Below are 21,989 nucleotides of genomic sequence, written 5' to 3'. Positions count from 1 at the left end.
TTCCCAGGTGGGAGTGGGAAGTCAATGCTATTGTGAACTGTACAGACTTTAGGAATATTCCAACAATTCTGTTGTTTTCTATAGACTTACTTCCTACAGACGTTAAATAAACATTATAAGTTAAATAAACATATTTATACACATGAGGCCTAGGCCAATTCAGATACAGTAGGCCTCTAGAGAAATAGACCTACCTTTAAATAAAGAATTCCCATCTATTTTTCTCATTTTCATAATGGTACGTCTAGACTAGCCTTGTAGCCTACTGTTTCACCTGGATGTAAAAGCATTTGAGGATCCGGCCCATATAATTGAATTGATTATATGATAGGCATAGCCTACTAAATGTAGAGAACGACTTGGACTTGCTTTAATTGTAATTACACCAGCCATGCTAAATAGAGAAATACATAAGATTTAATGACTTTATGAATGAGTGTATGATCATTGGCCAAAATGTTCTGTAATAATTGATCATAGATAGATCTGCTAGAGATAGCATATTAAACAATGTGGTCTTTCCTGAAAGTTGTTCCAGTAAAACCCAGCTTTTGTAGTTTCGCGCCGCGCCGCTGGAGGGAGATATTGGCAAACACAATTTTCCGGTTGGCATTTATTCTGCGATGGTCCGTTTTTTCTCTTTCATTTTTTCCTATCACAACATTGACATCCTCTCTTTTGTAGTGTTTTGTTTTTTCCAGACGAAATTTATTCAAATTAAACGGCGAACGATTCGGTGATCGATTATTAGGCCGGTATGGGTGACTTCGTCCACATGTTTACTGTGAGCCGGAGAAAGAACACACCCATCCCGTCTGGTTTATTGTTATTATTCGGAGGAGTTTTGAGCAATGCAATGGAAAGCCAGCTAGAGACGGTACTTGTCAAATAATGTTTATATTTCATCAAACCCTGAGGTAAACACATTTACTCAGACTAATAAAATAATGTACCCAGATTAGCTAGTCCTCCCCACGGTAGACTGTTTAAAGGTCCCCCCGCATACAGCGTGTATTTTGATTATGTCTGAGCAGCCAACCTGAATCCCTTGATTGGTTAAGGCTAGCTACCTGCGTTAGTCAGGTAATTACCAGTGTTACTAAAGTACTATTAATTTATTGTTTAGCCTGAATGTAGCCTAAGGGTTGGGATACAAAAGAAAGGTATAACCAGGAAGACTCATTTGCAGATAGTCCTCCTTTTTGGCAGCTTGATTTATCCATGCCACAATGTCAATACGTTTGAAAGACAGCGTTAATTCATTTAATTTCATAAACGCAATAGCTTTGTCAATAAAGTTTTCACCTCGGAGCCAACATCACTGCTCTGGTAAAAACGATGTGCTCTATTTAGAATTGACATATTTTGCATAATGACCTATTCTGTCAGTTCTGGAGTAAGAAAACTCCACTGCTTTAACAACAACATTTAACAAGAATAAAACCTCGATCTTTATTAGTATATCAACTTTATTCTAGTTTAGTTTATCCCAGCTGACCTTTACTAAGCCTAACTGAAATTGTGTTTCCACAGACAGTAGGCATGTTCAGGCTAAGGCTTTTTCTTTGTATTTATTTTACATTTTTCATTTTTCTCTTCAGAATTTTCAAGATGTGAGGAAAACATGTGGAAAGTGGTGAAACTGAGCAACAAGTGGAGCCAAAATGTTTAACTTCCTGAACAACTCAGCATGAAATTTGAAGATATGCCTCAACTTCCCATTCCTACACTAGCTGGAATATCTGGTCTCACAGACTGTAAGTCTATGAGATCTACCTGCTCAACTGTCAAACGGTACCTAAAAACCATAAAGGCAGATGATAGTCAGTACCGTCAACAACATCCACTCGCAATTTGTCAAAGGTTGTCTGCAAGTAGCTAATGACATACAGACTCATGGTAATGTGAGTGCATGAAGAGTCCAAATACTATTTTGGGCATAAAGCATCAATACTCGGATTGACTGCAGATGACTGGTTTGTTAGTCAATATATTCACAGACCCTGGTAATATAGTGAAATTATAAGACATTAAACATTAATGATTAATACTTTTTCGCCAAACAGAGGAAAACTACCAACATACTAATAAGTAATAATAACATTAATAAGTGTTGTCAAACTTTATCAAATTAATTTTTACTACATTTGTTTCAACAAACATGATTAGACACAATGTTCAAACCTGCATGTTAATATCCTCATCACAAGACCTAATACGTCTTTATAAACAACTATCTCTTTTAAATTTGTATTTTTCAACCTCTCCTATTTTCCCTACTTATTCTGACATGTTTTTTCAAATCCTTATTTTCAGTGTGGAGCCACCTTCCCTTGCCGTCTCCGCTTCCTGCCACTAAAGCTCGGAGCTTCCTGTACAGCAGAAGGATAGCAGAAGATGTCTTCCGTCTCTTGGCCAGTCAGGACGAGAAGCTGGTGTCCCAGCTGGCCCACAGCCTCAGCCAGGTCTCCAACGAGGACATGTGGGTGTTTATGTGCTGTTCCATGTCTGATAACTTCATCCACTGCATTTGTGGGTCTCCAACTGCAGTATATATGCAAATACTATGACAAAACTTCTGAATAATGTTAATAATTATCATTCATAAGTTCTGATTATTACAGATAATACATTTTGTACCTTATGTCTTCTTTGGTGTAGCCAGAGATAAGAAACAAGCTCTTAAAACACTCTACATTGTAACTTTTCTGGATATTTGGAATAACTGAAAAACAAGTGCATTACCAACCCAAACCACTAGGTGAGCCTAGGCCTCAGATTCTGGACCGGGGTTGGGCTCTGGGGACTGACAGTCAGTGGATGAATAATACTGGCTGTCACCTTCATGGAACTATGCAGGGATGATACGAAGCCATGTGACACGGGGTGAACATTATCACACTGCAGAGGTGTCCAACCAAGGGTGGATTAACTGTCCTTGTGACGACGGTCATCAGAATACAGTTCAGATAGTCTTTAGTGGGTATGGGAGGCTAATGTAATGCCAGAACATCAATTAGCCACACCATCACACTACGCCACCACGGAGACCTGCACTGTTGACACCAAACACAAGGTGGGGAAGGATCACGATGTGGCTGCTGCCAAATTGTGATCGTTCCATCCGCATGATGCGAAAGGAACCTGGATCCCACTTTATTTTTTCCACTTCGTTCATGTCGTTGATAGTCTTGCTCGTGCAACCCAAAGTCTGATTTGCCAGCACATATACTTACTTCCACATTCTTTAAGCTATCACAAATGCTAAAATGGGATTCATGTGATGAAAATGAAGTATATGAAGTACTGTATTATATGTAAAGCTTTCGCTGGTGTGAGAATCACATAATAATGTTATTCTCTGGTCAACTATGGTTTTTTGCACGATCATCTATGAATATTTAGATTTATAATATAGTCATATTTAGCAGATGCTTTTATCAAAAGTGACTTTCAGACTCAGATGCGTGTTATTAAGGAGCTGCTAGGGCATTGGTTCAAAGTGCGGCCCGCGGGCCAATGGCGGCCCGCGGAATCATTCCTGGCGGCCCGCAATGACATACATAATTATGTAAGTTATAAAAAAAAGAAAGAAAAAAAAAAAGAAATATATTATTTTTTTTAATCAATATTAATTTAAACAAATATAAATAAATATAAAGAGAAAATTCGACTCTCTCTAGCTTTCAATTAAATCCTTTTACATTTTCTAGTTTTAATCCGGCTGTACATTACTTTGAAAGGGTGAACCTCAGTTTCATGATTTAGACCTCACTTGACCTCACTCCCAGAGGTCCACGGTGCGGGTGCAATGTTTTTTTTCACCACTGGGATGCTGACGGCGTTTCCCGCCAAAAAAAAAATTCCTTTGGCGGCCCTCAGTCAAATTTTGGGTTCCTAAATTGGCCCTCAGTTGTCAAAACTTTGAGAACCCCTGTGCTAGGGCGTCGGCTTCTTAGGCAGCGGACATTGGAGGATGAACTCATAACCTTTTGGCTGGGAGTCGAACACGCTAGCCACCACACTATCATGCGCCCGCCAGTGTATCCGGCCCCATGTCAGCATTTGAAGTATCTCCCAACTACGGCCGCAACTAACCTTTATTTTCATAGTCGATTGATTCCATCTAATAGGGTTTGGGTTTCCTCATTATTCATTAAGTCTATAAAGTGCCATCAATAATAGCAAATTCCCATCAGAACTTACCAGAGTGCAAAGTGATGTCTTAAATGTGCTTGCTTTTTCTGACAAGCAGCCAAGGAAAAGGTTTCATTTCATCATGTACCATGAACCAAATTGAATTTCTGAAGCAATAAGCAGCAAATGTTTGGTTAATGTGCTTGATAAATGATCAAATAACCAGCCCAGATTCATCAACTACAGCGCTTCTTGCAATGGTAGGGAAGTCATCTTAATGCACTTAATGTAGATCTGTACTTACAGATGCTAATCCCATATTCCTGAATCTTTCCTCCATGAAGAGAACCGAAGGAGAGTGTGGAGATCGATGGCCCAGAAGGAGAGGTTCCTGTTCTGCTCGTGACGCTGCTGTCCAGACACCCCAAGGTATTCCTGGAGAACACGACAGGCCAGCGCAGGGTCAAAGGAGGTAAGGTGGAGGAGACGTAGCCTCTCTCTTTATTACCTGGAGCACTGCCTAGTCCTGGTCTTGGCATTGCTTGGTTTGATATTAAGGTTATGGTTCTCTGAGGTATATAAATATTATGTTCATAGCTTGTGTGCATGTGCGTTATTGCAGTCAAATAGTTAAATATAGTTTAAAGAATGACCAATGCATTATATGCAATACTCCCCATTAAACCACTACTACCTAGAAAGCTAGGGATATTGATAGTATTTAGTCAGGTGAATGTTGCCTTTTACAATAGCAAAAAGATAACTATAGGAGCTAAGCCTTTTAAAAAGTTAATGGTGGGATGTTTCTAATTTCACCTACTTCCAACCCCAGAGCCTAGCGCGGTGCTGGGTAAGGAGGTGAAGACGTATAAGCGCAAGCATGAGGCCGCTGGAGAGAAGGCCAGAGCTACAGAGGCTGGCTCTAACGAAGAGGATCAGGACACTTTCAATGCGGGTGAGATTTCAATGAGAGTTTCCACCGCCTAGCATCCCAGAACAGCTTATGTTTACTTTTTTGTTTTCTGCTTATGTTTCTGCTACATTCATTGAATGGATAGCCAATTTTTTATTTGTTTGTCTGTTTCTTTATCCTTCTGTTATATTCTATATTATATTTTGGCATTATTTGTTGCGCATTACGCAAAGCGATATTTGACAATGCTTAATGCCAAATTGAACCTGTCTTTATTCACTTCATTTTCAAAATTTCTTTGTAAAAAGCTGTCCAGAAGAAGTCAAAGAGGCCCCTGGAGAGGGACGTGTTTCAGGAGGAGAGAAGGCCTCTCGGGGAACGTCAGCAACACGACAGGGATCCAGAGGAGGCCCCTCCAGAGGACACACTGGAAGGCTCTCCGAAGCCCCCCGGTCATGGCAGTAGGTCCACTCCCTCACACAGTGTCTATGCATAATCCCCGATTCCAGCAGTCACACTATGTTACTATAGCAGGACCTCTGGGGGGGAGAAGGCACTGCGCCTGGGACGAGAAACAGCAAGGGGCGGAGTTAGGCCTTGTTTCCGGCGGAGAAAACTTCTACAGTGGTCGTTTGAAATCTTGACCGAAAATCTTTTACAGTTTATTAATGGTGGCCGAGACTGTGTTGACTTTAGTATTTTTCAGGGGCTAACCTGGCCTGTAGCGATGCAGCTGGATCTGCTCCTCCTTGCGATGCACTTTTTTTTTTTCCAGTTTTGCCTTCCCCACGGCAGGTACTTAAGCTTTCCCTGCAGGTGTTTCAACAGCTGGGCAGAGTTTTGTGATAGCTCCTCTATTCTGCAAAGAAGTCTTTGTTCTGGGGCCGCTGAGCTCAGGACAATGTGTCTGGGGATGAGCTTGGATGTCTCCTGTTTCGCACAGTTTCAGTCTGTCTCACGCCGTATTCTAATTCATAACTTCATGCATCGCAGACAGGAAGTGTGTGTGTATGTACGTGTGTTTGTGTGTGTGTGTGCGTGTGTGTAGACTGGCTTGTGGTTGATCGATATATTATGGAAATAAAATCAGAATGTGTAACTGTCATGTTGTTTTGGTCACAAGTTTACTCACAACACACTGTTGAAAGACGGATGGACGTGTGATTCAGGCCTTGTGCTGCTTTAAAGAATCCTGTTAATGAAGTCAACGGCCTTTACGATACGTCATATGAAAAGCAGCTGACATGCAGACCTACGTAGTCAGTAATACCTCATACCTCAAACAACAATAGGGGAAGTTAGCCTAAGGGTAGATTTCTTTCTATTTCAGGATAATTTTCAGAATTAGTTTGGTTTGGGGGTCTTAGGGGGGTATGTCAGTAATAAAAAGACTAGTATTAATCTGACCTAATCTTTCTGTTGGAGAGTTTGGTCATTAACAACATTTGAAGTGCTGTATCCTCTATTAATGTAATGTAGTGAAGCACTGTCATACAATTTTAAAGTGATATATTACATTTGTGCATGCTAGTTTGTCATCAATGCTAGCATTTGCACCAAGGCTTTTTGACCCACATGATCAAAATGCTCTTCCCTGTTTAGTTGCTGCAAAGACAAACAAAATGGAGGAAAGGAGGAGTAGACTATACCAGCCCAAGTTGACACCTGAAGGTTAGTTCACTTTGGGTCTCATTATCTAATTCTCTAATTGGTAAAGACAAAATTGTTACTGATTAAATGCATATTTATTTAACAGAAATGATAGATTCCCCAACGTTTAAGGGATTTGTGGCAAGTATGGATGATATTCTTGAGAACCTTGAGGAAGTGGACTTCGCTGCCAGAGGTAACAATATGTTTATATTATTTTCATATATTTGAAGTTGTAACATTTGAACTAGCTCGTAGCCTAAAATCATCTGGACACATCTGTTATCACTGCTGATTGATAATGTTTCAATAATGTTATCAATGAAGACTTCATTGATAACATTCAATGAAGTGAATGTTATTCACTTCAATGAAGTGAATGTCACTTCATTGAAACATTCACTTCAATGAAGTGAATGTTTTTGTCACACCCTATAACTGATATATTCTACAAATAATAGTCAGTTGTATGTAATCTGCAACCTCACCACTACATGTCATTACATTTTTAACTAAATTCTATAACTTCAGGGTAAGCAAGTGCTTCAGTTTAGAGTTGGGCTTAATGTGAAAAAAATTAACTTGTATCTACACTAACCAGGGGAAGATGAAGATGAAGAGGATGAAGATGATGAGGTTCCCCAAGAGCTGTTGCTTGGGAAGGACCAGTTGAATGAGCTAAGCAGTGAGTCTGCCAAAATCAAGGCTATGGGCGTCACTTATAAGGTAAGAAACTCTTGTTTATAGTGTGATTGTGTGGTTTAATGCTCACCGATAAATATTTAGCCATTGAAATAATTTATTTAAAGGATTGTAACATATATAATGCATTTTGTAATACATTATTTTTTAAATCCTCTCATTCATCTCATACATAGCTGCCAACCGTCAAGTTAATCAAGGTTTTGAACATCCTTGAGAAAAACATTCGGGATGGTGCCAAACTGTCAATGTCAACGAACCGCGTAAGTCACCGAGAACATTCCTCCACTGTTAGCTTCAGGCGGACTGTGACTACGGGATGAGAGCAGATGCAGCTCCAGACCAAAACCAAACCAACCCCCCCTTGCATCCGACTGCTGAGTTCCTGGTACAACCACTGCATAGCCACTGCAGGCATCGTAAACAGTTTGTAAGGAATGGCATAGCCGTCCCGTCAGCCTGTCATGTGAGACTATCCATTTCTAGTGACTTCATCCGTATGAGTCTACATAGATTTAGACCGCTCATTCCTTACCAATCAGGGCATTTCGTTCATGATTGGTTTGGGGAATCCATCTTACCTGTCAATCACAGGTCGTACTGCCTTCTGCTCTTTCCTGCTCTCTCTCTCTCAACAACTATCAGATCTTGCCTACATCACCCTGAATGGCCGACCCCTCGAGGACCTTTACATGCTCACCAGCCACCCTGTCTCTCCCCTCCCACCAGGCCGACGACGCTGCGGACGGAGACCGGGGGGCCCTCGGTGACCTCGTCGAGCGCGTGACCAACGCGGCCGACGCCTGCCTGACGGCGCTCCACGTGATGACGGCGCCGCAGATGCCCAAGGCGGTGTACCTGGAGGAGGTCATCGAGAGGGTGCTGCAGTACACCCGCTTCCACCTGCAGGCCACCGTCTGCCCCCACTACGGCCGCGCCCACAGGGGGGAGCCCCGCGGAGGTCAGGGGGGGAGCCCCGCGGAGGTCAGGGGGGGGCTGTTGGTTGAGTGTGTGTCTGCATGGAGGTGATGTAAGGGACGTTGGCTGGAAAGGATGGACTAGAAATGTTCCTTTAGGATAAAGGGGATGAAGGAGGGTTTCAGATGATGCCGCGCACACTCCAGGTCACTCTTTTGACACTTTTGCACCATTCGTGATCACGTGATTGTAACCCTTTGATTGCTTCTTCTCATCTTAATATTAGACATATTTATTTTTTTATGAATTAATGACTGCTTCAAGAATTAAATCACAATTGCCACCATCATATAAGACGATGAATTAATATAATATTAATTAATATGAATTAGTAAGAGAATAAAAAATCATAATAAAGAGAATTTATATTACAAAGTTTGTTCATTAAAAGTTGGCTTTTAATACGTCAAAACAATGTCCCCATCGTGTGATCCCTAGGCAGCAAACGGCCGAAGTGTCCCAGCTACAGGCAGAAGGCCGTGGCCGTTGTGTACAGCAAACTGTGTGACATCATCAGCAACCTGTCTGAGCTGCTGCGGATCCAGCTGCTCACCGACACCACCGTGCTGCAGGTGGGGGCAGGGCCGCTACACTGAGGCGTCGTCCTGGGACTAGCACAGGTGGCGCTCGTCACACTGATTACGGGCCTGGGACTTTTATGCACCAGGGTACGGGTAGAAGATTTATCGGCACCAGTTTAGTCTTCTACCTGTACACCGTTTGCAATGGTGACGAGTCACAGTCGAAGTTTAATTAAAGGAAAACTAATACAAAATAAACTAAAAGGAATTCAGTTTGTGTACTGTTGAAAACTATGAGCTATAAGTGGGTGTACGACATTTATAGAGTGGGTTTTTTAAATAAATAATATAAAATAAAAATTAAAATAGCACGTTATTTTACACGGTATTATGTTGTTTTTCCTAAACCCCCGTTCAGGTGACCTCCATGGGAATGATGCCGTTCTTTGTCGAGAACATCAGTGAATTGCAGCTATGTAGCATCCAGCTAGTGACTGCAGTGAGTCCCACCCTATTGTGGCTAACCTAGCTTCTGCATCTCTACAAGCTTTGTTTAAGTGATTTTTGTACATGATTAAGTTCAAGGAGCAGCCAATCAATGCTTTGGCCCCGCCCCCTCTATTCCTCAGGTGTTCGCCCGGTATAAGAAGCACAGGCAGCTGATTCTGGAAGAGGTGTTCACCTCCCTGGCCAAACTCCCCACGAGCAAGCGCAGCCTCAGGCAGTTTAGGTAGCTGTGCCAGATATCACTTGCTACATGCTCACCTCATCAAAATAATGTCTATTTTTCTATGTATCAGTAAAATATATGACTGCAGGCTAAGGTGAACTTGTCCTTAAAGTCAAGTGTCATATCATGTGTCTTATCATACCTTATCCTATAGTATATGTATTATTATATGTTCAAATGTTCTGGTAGGATTAACGGCAGCAGTGTGGATAAGGAGCCCCAGTACATCCAGATGGTCACAGCTTTAGTGCTTCAGCTCATCCAGTGTGTGGTTCATCTGCCCTCTGACAAACACGTGGAGAATTTGCACGACAAGAAGGTATTCATTCGCATTTGCATTCAATACATATTTCCGTTCATTGAATGCAACTCTTTGTATACGATGTATATTTCTGTATAATTTCAGGCGGATCAAGGTGGGCTTATCATAAACTCCTATGAGGCCACCATGAGGACGGCTCAGAGCTTCTTGTTAGTCTTTCTCAAGAAGTAAGACAACCTTTACCGTATCCCATAATAATAACTAACCCTACACAATATCATGAAGATGATATCGTATGATGATGCTTGATTTGGATTCAAATAAGGCGTGCATAAAACATAACTTAAATACAGCTTACTCTTGTTTGTGTGTGTGTGTGTGTGTGTGTGTGTGTGTGTGTGTGTGTGTGTGTGTGTGTGTGTGTGTGTGTGTGTGTGTGTGTGTGTGTGTGTGTGTGTGTGTGTGTGTGTGTGTGTGTGTGTGTGCATGCGTCTGTGTGTGTGCATGCGTCTGTGTGTGTGCATGCGTCTGTGTGTGTTGTTAGGTGTGGCAGTAAGCAGGGGGAAGAAGATTTCCGGCCGCTGTTTGAGAACTTTGTCCAGGACCTGCTGATGGCGGTGAACAAGCCTGAGTGGCCAGCGGCTGAACTACTGCTCAGTCTGCTGGGGAGACTCCTGGTAAGTCGCTAGCACTCAATATAAAGTAGGAAAAAAAAGAAAAGGCCTAGCGCACATAGAGACGCCTACATGAGCGATCGAGTAGACCAAGTAATGCCTTTATCTTACTAGCATGCCGGCAGTTGGTTTCTAGGAAGATGTTTGGGATTGGTCGTTTTGTGCCCATATTGGCTTGTTGTCCTACATGTTACTTAAATCCAAAATAGAACAATGGGATGGCCTCGGCTTACTGGCTTCCCGGCCGTAGATTTCCTTACGGATATATGGGATTTGTGGTTGCTGGATGCAACTGTGTCCACAGGTGTACCAGTTCAGCACCAAGCAGACAGAGATGGCTCTCAGGGTCGCGGCGCTGGACTACCTGGGCACCGTCGCCGCCCACCTACGCAGAGATGCAGTCGACAACGGGGTGGACCAATCAGCCATCGACCAAATCCTGAAAGAGGTAATGTTGATTATGTCAAGTCTTGTTATACACCCCACTGTGAATGTGTACCTTGACAGATTTGAACAGGATCCGGCCTAATGCCTGTTTTGTGGGACGGCGCCCAGGTACCTGGCAGGGAGGAGGCCCTCCGGCTGCAGAAAGCCCTGCTGACCTACCTGGAGGACGATGAGGAGAGGGACTGGTCTCTGGAGGTCAGCGGGTCCATTTGATTATGTATCAAGTCATTCGTTCACTTTTTACAAGGGCTTAATTAAAACTGTAATTTTTTTTACATGGGATTAATTAAAACGAGTTATTACCTTTTCCCACCAGAGAACAAATTAATTGACAGATTCGCGGAGAGGTGTTTAGTCTTAAGATGCTTAGTAGTTTCAATATTTTTTGAACTAAAAAGTGATGGCTGCAGTGAAATGCATTGTGCATGATAAATAAGCCAAGTCAATGACTTCATAGATGGAAAGGGGACACTGCGCCAATGCTACACTCATTGTAAATTAATTCACTGTCTTCAAACGTGGTTTTAATCCAGTTTGCCAGGAGCTTTTACATTGCCCAGTGGTTCCGGGACGCCACCACTGAGACGGAGAAAGCTGTGAACCTCCTGAAGGACTCAGAGCTGCCAAGCAGACGACATCTGGTCAAGAATGCCAACTCCGCCTCAGACGTCGTGCGACGGGCGGAGAGGCGGAAAAAGTTTTACCTCAAAGTCGCAAAGAACATCACACCGAGGTAAATAACCCCATTACCGCCGAGTGAGTACTTTTCTGATCCGATTAACTTTTTATAAACGGATCTCCGTTTCCTAATGTATTCCTCAGCATAAATCCGTACAACGCGGACTACGGGGACGCCTGTCTGATCGCCAGGCATCTGGCCTCGACGCGACCCTTTGCGAAGAGCTTCAATGTTTACCTAACACAGGTAACCCGCTCGCAGCCTGGCTATTGGCAGAGTAGAAGGCTGAGGCGTGTGTCGTCTGCGGCCGTGATTCAGACTTGCTGTCGTTTTTTGTCCTTAAGATTCTCCGCGTGCTGGGGGAGAGTGCCATCGCGGTCAGAACCAAAGCCATGAAGTGTCTCTCTGAGGTGGTGGCCGTGGATCCTAGTATACTCTCACGGGTAAAACATCCTCCCACCCACCCTCTTGATAATCAAGACAATATATGTCGAATCCGAGAAAAAGGTCAAATCCCAGAACCCGGAGGTGTCCCAGTTAGAAAGTACAGGAGATGAATCGATTTAAATCAGGACAATGAATAATGAACCGACTAAAGAAAAGGGCTGTTGAGGCCTCTGAGCCCTGACTCTTTAAATGCAGTGATCTCTCGCCTCGCGTTCCCCCAGTCCGACGTGCGGCGGGGGGTCCACGCCCGCCTGATGGACAGCTCCACCGGCGTGCGGGAGGCCGCCGTCGAGCTGGTCGGCCACTTTGTACTCGGCCGGCTCCGGATCACCGAGCACTACTACGACATGCTCGTCGAAAGGATACTGGTAAAAACGCACTGAAGACGTACTTTCCACAGCATTTTAGGGACCGCGATGAAGTCATGATGACGTTGGTGCTGATGAGGAGGAGGAGGATGAGGAGGATGATGATGATGATGATGATGATGATGAAGAAGAGGTGGTTTGGCTCTCCGTAGGACACAGGCATCAGCGTGAGGAAAAGGGTGATCAAGATCCTGAGGGACATCTGCTTGGAGCAGCCGGACTTCCACAAGATCACCGACACCTCAGTCCGCATGATCCGCAGGGTCAACGACGAGGAGGGCATCAAGGTCAGCCCGGGGTCATCCTAGCGTTGACAATGGACAAGAGGGACAATGCCCCCCTCCGTGCTTTGTTGGCTGTTTCCATGACAAATACGACGACAGCACTATCGAAAAATATCATTTTATAAAATTATTTTTTTATCAAATTATTTTTTTCAGGTTGAAAGAGATTTACAACCTGAAGCACCTGTAGCAACTAAACCAAAAATGCAAAATGTTCTGAAAAAAGACCATCAATGTGCAGTTTTGTCTTGGCATCCACATGCCGCATAGCCTCTCCTCATTGGAATAAAGACGCTATGTGGACATCGACCGTTAAAGATAACACATTGTTATACTTATATCTGCAGAAACTGGTCAATGAGACTTTCCAGAAGATGTGGTTCACCCCAACACCAAGTCACCACAAGGAGGCCCTAGCAAGAAAGACCCGCGTGATCACAGATGTGGTAAATATCAGGGGAACGCACCATCCACTGTGGGATAAAGAACCCTACCCGAACGTTTAATAGTTTACCCTGATGTTTGTATTTCATCTTTGGTTTCAAGGTATGGGCATGCAAAGATTCTGGCTATGAATGGTTTGAACAGTTACTCCAAAATGTGAGTTTGTCCTCTTTCTAATCAAAAATGTCGACATTGATGTGATTGTTTTTGGTCATCGTTTTTGCTTGTTATTGTTATCTCTCGACTTTCCTAATGTCTTTGTATTCTATAGCTACTGAAGTCGGAGGAGGACGCCTCCGTTAAACCTGCAACGAAGGCCTGCACTCAGCTGGTGGACAACTTAGTGGAGCACATCCTCACGTTTAAGGAGTCTTATGAAGGTAGGAAAATCTCCTGCAGTGTTATACCCGTTTCATACACGCATGTAGAAGTCATCGAGCCGGCGTCGGGATTAAAGGTGGTCCGTCTCTTTGTTTCAGACTGTGAGGGCCGAGAGGACTCGGACCACCTGATCTCCTCCCTCACCACCCTCTACCTGTTCTGCAAAATCCGAGCGCAGCTATTGGTCAAACATGCCTTGGCAATGCAGCCTTACCTGGCCACCGAGTGTTACGTAAGAAACAAAGACTGAAACCTGCACTATGGTATTTTTTATCCTGTTAGCGGCCTCCAGTGCCTTGATTAGTAGCTGTGGATGGGGGACCAGAATACAACGATTTATAGAAAGATATTCCCATGATTCCCATTCCCATGATGTTTTGACTGGTGGATTGGCGGGTTTGATTCTTTCTTCTTGCACTTTCTACTTCAGATATGTTTTAATGGAATCAATTGCTGCAGTTCAAAGGTGACATAGTGCAGGTTTAAACTTAGATTACAAGTTTCCCTACTTTTCTTATTTTTCTTCCGGGAATGACCTCAAATGGGGCGTGCTATGTGAACAGACGTTGGACTGAAGCACCTTCCAAATCGATATTCAAACAGAAAGACATGAGGAGCGCATTCCGAATAACGATGTGTTCCTGTCCTTCCTGGCCACCGCTCAGAGGGAGAACGACTACATGGTGGTCTGCAACGTGGCCAGGATCCTCGAGCTGGTGGTGCCCCTGATGGAGGAGCCCAGCCGAGGCCTCCTCCTCACCCTGGAGGAGGACCTCATGAGGCTCATCATCAAGCACGGCGTGACGGTCAGTCTCCCTAAACCCCTCTCTTACCTGGATGGTGAAGGGGCGCTGCAGTCAACTCCGGTCTGGTGTGTCTTGTGTCGCCGCGCTGCAGGTGGTCCAGCATTGTGTGAGCTGCCTGGCTGCCGTGGTGAACCAGGTCACGCACAGCTACATGTTTGTGTGGGCCTGCTTTAATCGCTTCTACGGTGAGGTTCATTACAACTTTACTGTGATCAAATATGCTTTAAGAGGGGCGTTTAAGATAAAAACACCTTCTGTGTGTGTGTGCGTGCGTGCGTGCGTGCGTGCGTGCGTGCGTGCGCACGCGCGCACACACACACACACACACACACACACACACACACACACACACACACACACACACACACACACACACACACACACACACACACACACACACACACACACACACACACACACACACACACACACACACACACCGTTTTCATAGATATTTATATTATGTCCTCATCTTTTGCTGATTTGGATAAAAACCACTAAATGATTATATTCTAATCTGGGTTCCATCCCTCCTCCACACGGGGTTCCCTGCCCCTGTAGGCGCTCTGATCAGACTGAAGGTCCAGCACCAGGAGGACCCCGACTGCCCGGCCCTGGAGGCCCACCGGGCGGCCCTGCTGCGCTCCCTGCTCACCGTGGGGGCCCTCTGCAGACACTTTGACTTCGACCGGGACCACTTCAAGGGAGCCGGCAACAAGGTGGACCGGGGGGAGGGAGGGAGGGAGGGAGGGGGAGAGAGAGAGAGAGAGAGAGAGAGAGAGAGAGAGAGAGAGGACTAGACTAGACTAGACTAGACTAGACTAGACTACCCCAGAAAACATTGAGAAGTGTTGATTTCCTGCACTGTTGATTAACAGGGTAATTGAAACCCCCCGAAGGAATCAGGGAAGAGACGGTATGATTGGTCAGAAATTAGCCGGGAGCGGTCTCGAATTGAAACTGGCTCACACATATTCTCACAGAGCATTCCTATCACAAACGTCTGCCAGCTATTTTATGTCTATCAGATGACATACAAATGATAGCTCTTAAATGTTGCCCAGAGTAACTAAACTTACACTTGGTTAAACAAGCGGTGTTGTGAATATCACGTGCTGTGTCTCCCTTTTTGTGGTCCAGATCGTCATCAAGGACATGGTGCTGGATCTGCTGCTCCACTTCACCACACATCGGGAGGAGGAGGTGCAGGCCAAAGCCCTCATGGCTCTTGGTAGGTCCAACACCCCCCATCACTCTGAATACCACAGAGAGTCTGTCTATTTTTAAAAACATGCAACCGATCATCAAGTCTAGTCAACTCTATTTATACAGTGTTTCTCAAAGGGCTTCACAGGTTCACATTATACTACAGACCCTCATATCCTAAAGCCCCCAAAACTGTCAGCCCTCAAACCCAAACCCAAGGGAAGTAACCTCGAGAAGGAGCACAGAAGAGTGATCTCTAACTCCCAGGGACGCTCAGAAGTGCAATAGGTGGCGAAATGCCGGCAGAGATTGTTAACGGTAGCGTCCACACACGCGTCCCCACACGCGTCTCTCATTGTTGAAGTCACCCGCTGACCTTAACCGTCTGGTGCTCCGCACTCCCCAGGCTCTCTCTTCATCATGCACCCGGCGCTGATGTTCTCCCAGGAGGTGAGAGCGCTGTACACGGCCGTCCTGTCGGACCGCGGCGGGGCGGTGAGGCTGAAGGTCCAGGTGCTGAAGAACCTACAGAGCTACCTGCAGGAGGAGGACTCCCGCATGCTGGAGGCCGACCGCGACTGTGAGACATCTGTTTACCAGGACCTTTGGGTTGTTGTTGTTTCAGTCGATGAACTTTACATGAACTCTACTTTATTCATAGTTATCAGGTCTGATGTACCGACTTCCATGCCTCATTTATGGTTTTCAATTACTTCTTAAGATTACCGTGGGTAGTATATATTGTAATTGCATGTATCAATTTAATTTCTCCTTCTGTTTTTTAATTAGCGGTTTGTGGATATTCAACTGTTTTGTTTTCCCCTAATAAAATTGTACTTCTTTCTGCAGAACATAATTTTAAATTGGGTATCAGTTTAGTCTAATGTCATTTTTATTTTATCAGCTTTAGATTTTTCTAAACCCAAATCCTTCTCAATCTTAAAGTGATATTTAATTCAATAGAGCTGAAGAGACCTAGCGGCGAAACCCTTGAGTAAACTGATGATAACCCTCGTCATCATCTCCCTCTCCTTGTTGTCTCCGGCTGCAGGGCAGACACTGTCCAAGCAGGAGGACCTGAAGGAGATGGGGGACATCTCGTCGGGGATGAGCAGCTCCATCATGCAGCTGTACCTCAGGCAGGTCCTGGATGCCTTCTTCCACCCAGAGGCCACAGTCAGACACTTTGCCCTGAGCGGCATCGTGCTGACGCTCAGCCAGGGCCTCATCCATCCTGTGCAGGTGGGACCTAACGGATATTAGTTTGCCTTTCGTGATGATTATCAGTCCGCTCTTGGACGGGACGCATTTTTAATTGCCGCCAGTGTTTATTTAATTCTGAAACTAAAATAAAGAACAACCAAATAAAGACAACAAAATTAGAATTTTTTTTGGACGAGACGACTATATTAATTCTTCTTCTTCTTAATTCTTTTTTTCTTCTCAGTGTGTTCCCTACCTGATCGCCATGGGAACCGACCCAGACCCCACCATGAGGAACAAGGCTGACCAGCAGCTGGTAGACATTGACAAGAAATACACAGGCTTCATTCATGTGAGTGGGTCTGACCACTGAGCACCATAAACATGATGGATGACGTAAAGATGGCCTGTGGGCCTCTAATCCTCAGTAGAGAGTTTCTTTAGTAGCATCCTTGAAGCTTTGTTCAACAACTATCAATCAACAATAGTACAACAGCAAGATGTAGAATCCCTATATCAGCTCCAAGTGCTTTTGTAATAGCACTTGGTATTGCACAATATTATTGATTATGACAGATTCCTTTTGGTTATTATATTACCTGGTATCAGTGGCTCTATGTTGAAACTCCCCCTCTGTGTGTTTGGATCTCAACCCTCGACACACAGATGCCCCCCTTTAACCCATTTAGTTTCAACTGCTTGAGGTTAATTAATAAATGTATTTCTCCTGCTTAGACATTGAGGCCTTCATTTTACAGTTATATTCCATAGCTTTGTGCAGCATTTGCACTCCTCAACTCTAATCTCCATTTCGTTGACAAATAATAAAGTACCATCATTCATTCATTCATTCATTCATTCATTCATCTTCCTCTTCCTCTCTTGCTGTTGGACAGATGAAGGCGGTGGCGGGGATGAAGATGGCCTACCAGGTGCAGCAGGCCATCGCAGGCCCCGAGGCCACCGTTCTCCGAGGTTTCCGGGAGGACCACACCCACTCGGCCCTCTGCTCCCGCCTCTTCTCCATGGTCCGCACCAACCGCACGCACAGGAGGGCCTTCCTCCTCTCCCTGCTCAACCAGTTCGACGACAGCGCTGTAAGTTGCGCCGGGGCGATCGCTTGTCCATCAAGTTAAGCACCAAAGAATTATACATTTATAAGTAAAAATACCAAGCATTTCGTGGCTGGGCTTCAGAGAAAGCAAGAAAAATAGTTGGTCTGTGGTAGCTTGTCATGGCCGTTTGTCATTATTCCACCCGCAGATACACCTTACCCTCTGTGATAAAGGACTATATCTTACCCTCCAACTGGGATGTTGGGATGCAGTCGGTCTGCAGGAAGGTTGTCAGAGCGAAGAGTGGATGCTCTAGGTTGGTTGACCTGATGTTGTAATGCCGCTCCTCCTGTAGAAGACGGAGGTGAATCTGTTGCTGTTCATCGCCGACAACCTGGCGTATTTCCCCTACCAGAGCCAGGAGGAGCCTCTGTTCATCATGCACCACGTGGACATCACGCTGTCCGTCTCCGGTAGCAACCTGCTGCAGTCCTTCAAGGAGGTGAGGCACTCGGAGCCAACTGCTGTTAGACCACAGGTATTAGCTAAGACCCCGGGGGAATGGTTGACATTGTCTGCGTCGAGATAATCAGCCATGATTTTTGTTAAATTCACCCCTTCACGCGGTGTACGTGGGTTCTGAAATTGGGCAGTAAGCGAGCCATTGACATCCGTTCTATTCCAAACAAGTGTTTAGTAGCTCCCATAGCTGTGCCTTTGTTTTGTCCAACAAAGTAAGCACATATAAACTGCCCTGGCTAGGTAGTTTACTCCGTTAGTACCAACAAACAAGTTTGTATTCTGTGTCTACATGCCACTTTGCATGCTGAGGTACTAAGGGGCTCTGAAGGAAATCATTAAATGGTTGATCTGATGAAGAGCTGTATTCAGTGTTGCCCTCTTTTCAGTCTTTACACAAAAATCCAGCACTAAAGAAGAAGAAGAGGATAAATTCTCCTCAAATCAAGAAACCTTGTTATGATGCTGACGGGCGAGATAATACAAGATCTAACACGAATGCTGGTGGTGACGGTGATGATGATGATGGTGACGAAGAAGACGCAGTCCCAAGGGAAACACCTCAGCCCCCGGAGTCGGACTCTGAGTCGGACTCTGACTTGGAAGACGTGGACACGGTGATGGAGCATCTCCCAGACAACCCCGGTCCTCTCCTGGAGTTCTCCAGCGCCTCTCAGGGCGTTCTGCTGCTGCTGGTCCTCAAACAGCACCTCAAGACCCTCTACGGCTTCTCAGACAGGTGGGAGAACACAGCACACCCTGTACGCGCAACTCACTGTTCAATCCTCTTCTACATTTAAAACTTGAGGCTTTTTTATTTGTATTAATAATCTTTTTTAATCATAGTAGGACACATTGTGATTTTAAATATATTTTGGGGTAAACTAGCCAAGAGCAGCCCAAATTAGGATAGGCTAGTGGTTCGTTTAGGGTGTTTGACTCTCATCCAAATGGTTGTGGGTTCGAACCCCAAAGTAGGCCACAATGATAAAGAAGTCTAACCGCTCACCGTGTCATTAATGACATGTATCTTAAAAACAGTTCACTGTAGGTCACTTTGGATGAATGTCTCTGTTTAAAATGTCCAAGAGAGATGTACAAACTAAAATAAGCCTTTTTGCAGTAAAATCCAGAAGTACTCGCCAGCGGATCCAGCGAAGGTGTATGAGAAGGCGGTGAACAGGAAGTCCAACGTGCACTTCAACCCGCGACAGACGGTGGACTTCCTCGAGGCTGGACTGGTCAGTTCAGTTCTCAGCGGCCAAGTCAAAAGGAATATCGTGAGGCAATTCTTGGATGTAAGTATTTGAAAATGCACTTTTTGTTGGAATTTAGAATTTTACTCTTTTAATGACCTGTAGATCATCATCAAAACATAAACTTTGTAGATGCCATTTTATGAAAAAAATGCTATTCTTGAATATAGAAAATATTGTAAGAAACGTAGAAAAAAAACCTGGTAAATTAAAGGTATGACACACTTTTCAATGAATTGAAAACAGATCGAACCCTCATTTGTAACGTATGCATCATGTGTATAACAAGACCAAAAATATTTCCTCAAACCATCATCCTCATACTCCTTGCCCGTCTCAGTTCAAACTGCTGATGGAGCAATTAGACCGCGATGAGGAGGATGAGGAGGTGAACACCGGCGCCAGGAACCAGGCTATCTCCGCCCTGCTGGGCAGCCCCACCTCCAGGAAACCCCACCAGCCCAATCTGATGGAGACGGAGGACCAGGACACTGCGGATGAGAGACCATTCAAGGTGGGTCCTCACTATAGTTGGGCTGAAGCTGATTCCCTAGCTATTCCTCTGTTAAGACCCAGGGCGTTCTTTGTCGGGCGAGGCAAGCATACTATGTAATTTGTGTTCTGTCGCTGAGAGAACCAACCAAATAATTCCATTCATGTCGCTGCAGCAGCAAGTGCTTGGGATCTTTATGAAATGTATGACTATTGGAAATCCGTCATAACCGATAATCAAAACGATGATCAGCTTTCCTTCTGTTGACAATGTTTCTCCCCAATATCTTTAAACTACGTACTCATTTTATGATCTAAAACAAGAGTGCCACCAAATTTCTAAAGCTATAAGCGGCAAATGATACACAAACATGATACACAACGCGATTTACAAACCCCTCCTCAACCTGTTCCATCACTCGATCATTTAAATCCGGTCCGACGCTTTGGTCACTTCTACACCACCTCCCCCCCTCACCTCCACCAGGGGCGACCAAAGACGGCGGGGTCGCGGGCGGAGGTCCTGGACGTGGTGGCCCTCTGCTGCCCCGGGAACAGGGAGCGGCCGCAGATAGCCAGGGTCCTCAAGAGGACCAGCGGCGGCTACACCGTGCACTGGATGTCCGGCTCCTACGGCGGGCCGTGGGCCGAGAGCCGGCTGAGGGACGGGGGGAAGCTGGTGCCGCGGGAGGGCGCCGTGCAGGAGGCGGACGTCATCTACAGGAGGATAACCCTGACCAGCGGACGGAAGCTCAAGAGTAGAGTGGCGCAGACGTTACGGGCGCTGTATGCCGCGAAGGACGGAAAAGAGTAATGGTTGATTGTAAGAGGAGAGGGCTAACCCAGTGTTTGTTGTGAGACAAAAGCAGTTTTCACAAACCAGTAAGCCATCGTAGCCAAACTTTATAAGTCGGAGTAAGGGTGAATGGAGTGGTTGTATTAAGTTAAGGAGGTAGTGTCAGAAAAGAAGAGCCTTAAATGTTGAGGGCTGTGGTAAAAATGACCCACTGGCGCAGCTCCCTGGTTGTGTAGTTCCATACCTCACATCTGACCATCCAACACGAAGGGAGATTGAAGACTTCAAAGAGGTGTCTTCCAAGGGCTGCTATTCCCATGCTTGAGCTAAAGAAAAAAGTCTTAGAAAGACCGCTAGGGGGTGCCAACGTGTAGCAGCTCACCATGCAACATTTTCTTATGTACTTGTGCAATATTTTGAGATTTGTAATTTAACTTCAATTGTTGAGGGATATCCATCTGTTACAAATTGTGCGCTTTTCAGAAAAGGAAACATTTGACTGCAAAATAAAAATATATAATATTTTATTTTTACATTGATTACAGTGACAGTACTGCATGCTGTCACTGTAATCAAGTCTAAAAAGAGATGCATTGGCAGGGAACATTTTTTATTGTAATGTCTTTCAACAGATTTTTATGAAATACAAAGAATATGCAGCCTACTTTTGGCGAAAAAAATAAGTTATTTGTTTTGAGATTGACTTTTTCACCCAATCTTCCAACTTTTGTAAAATGTGCTCATTAAAAAATAAAAGTATTATCGAGTGTCTTCGTGCTTAAATTCTGTTCACTTTCATGTTTTGACATCACCGATTTGTAATACTTTATATGAGAATGAATATCGTGTATTGAATGTTCGTCAAAGTTCTCTAAGATTAACCTTCTTTTTCATGTATGCCAGAACACCAAGATTACTAATCAGATGTTAGCTTCCATATTATTCTGTTTTATCAGCTGTCTATAACAGTGTTGATCACAGCCCGGGCTGTCCTGATTGAACGGACCGCAAGAAGAGGGAGCCGCGGCGGTCGCGGGCT

At 44.6% G+C, this 21,989-nt stretch overlaps 1 protein-coding gene across 5 annotated transcripts; it reads left to right on the top strand.

Moving 5' to 3' along the window:
* Nucleotides 1–586: 586 nt before the first annotated feature.
* On the top strand, nucleotides 587–21,721 carry LOC132455920 (nipped-B-like protein A). Of its 5 annotated transcripts, none has more exons than XM_060050005.1 (41): nucleotides 587–626; nucleotides 1,602–1,757; nucleotides 2,317–2,482; nucleotides 4,482–4,609; nucleotides 4,964–5,092; nucleotides 5,359–5,511; nucleotides 6,653–6,721; nucleotides 6,807–6,896; nucleotides 7,302–7,426; nucleotides 7,579–7,665; nucleotides 8,132–8,363; nucleotides 8,819–8,952; nucleotides 9,320–9,400; nucleotides 9,531–9,631; nucleotides 9,821–9,950; nucleotides 10,038–10,120; nucleotides 10,438–10,570; nucleotides 10,872–11,015; nucleotides 11,123–11,209; nucleotides 11,548–11,747; nucleotides 11,837–11,939; nucleotides 12,038–12,136; nucleotides 12,362–12,508; nucleotides 12,661–12,795; nucleotides 13,140–13,238; nucleotides 13,339–13,392; nucleotides 13,508–13,616; nucleotides 13,716–13,849; nucleotides 14,283–14,423; nucleotides 14,515–14,608; nucleotides 14,985–15,142; nucleotides 15,564–15,654; nucleotides 16,036–16,209; nucleotides 16,681–16,871; nucleotides 17,077–17,184; nucleotides 17,729–17,929; nucleotides 18,243–18,389; nucleotides 18,796–19,145; nucleotides 19,530–19,704; nucleotides 20,003–20,176; nucleotides 20,642–21,721. In XM_060050005.1, the coding sequence occupies exons 2-41, from the start codon at nucleotides 1,691–1,693 to the stop codon at nucleotides 20,966–20,968; spliced, it is 5,550 nt and encodes a 1,849-aa protein (XP_059905988.1). In that variant the 5' UTR covers nucleotides 587–626; nucleotides 1,602–1,690; the 3' UTR covers nucleotides 20,969–21,721. The 5 variants fall into 5 exon arrangements, with proteins under 5 accessions (XP_059905988.1, XP_059905986.1, XP_059905984.1 ...); XM_060050003.1 differs by lacking the exon at nucleotides 587–626 and adding an exon at nucleotides 633–877; XM_060050001.1 differs by lacking the exon at nucleotides 587–626 and adding an exon at nucleotides 633–917.
* The last annotated feature ends 268 nt before the right edge of the window (nucleotides 21,722–21,989 follow it).

Source organism: Gadus macrocephalus, chromosome 4 (genome assembly GCF_031168955.1).
Source record: "Gadus macrocephalus chromosome 4, ASM3116895v1".
NCBI lineage: Eukaryota > Metazoa > Chordata > Actinopteri > Gadiformes > Gadidae > Gadus > Gadus macrocephalus.
Note: the sequence above shows the minus strand (reverse complement) of the source record. Positions and strands in the feature narration are given on the sequence as shown.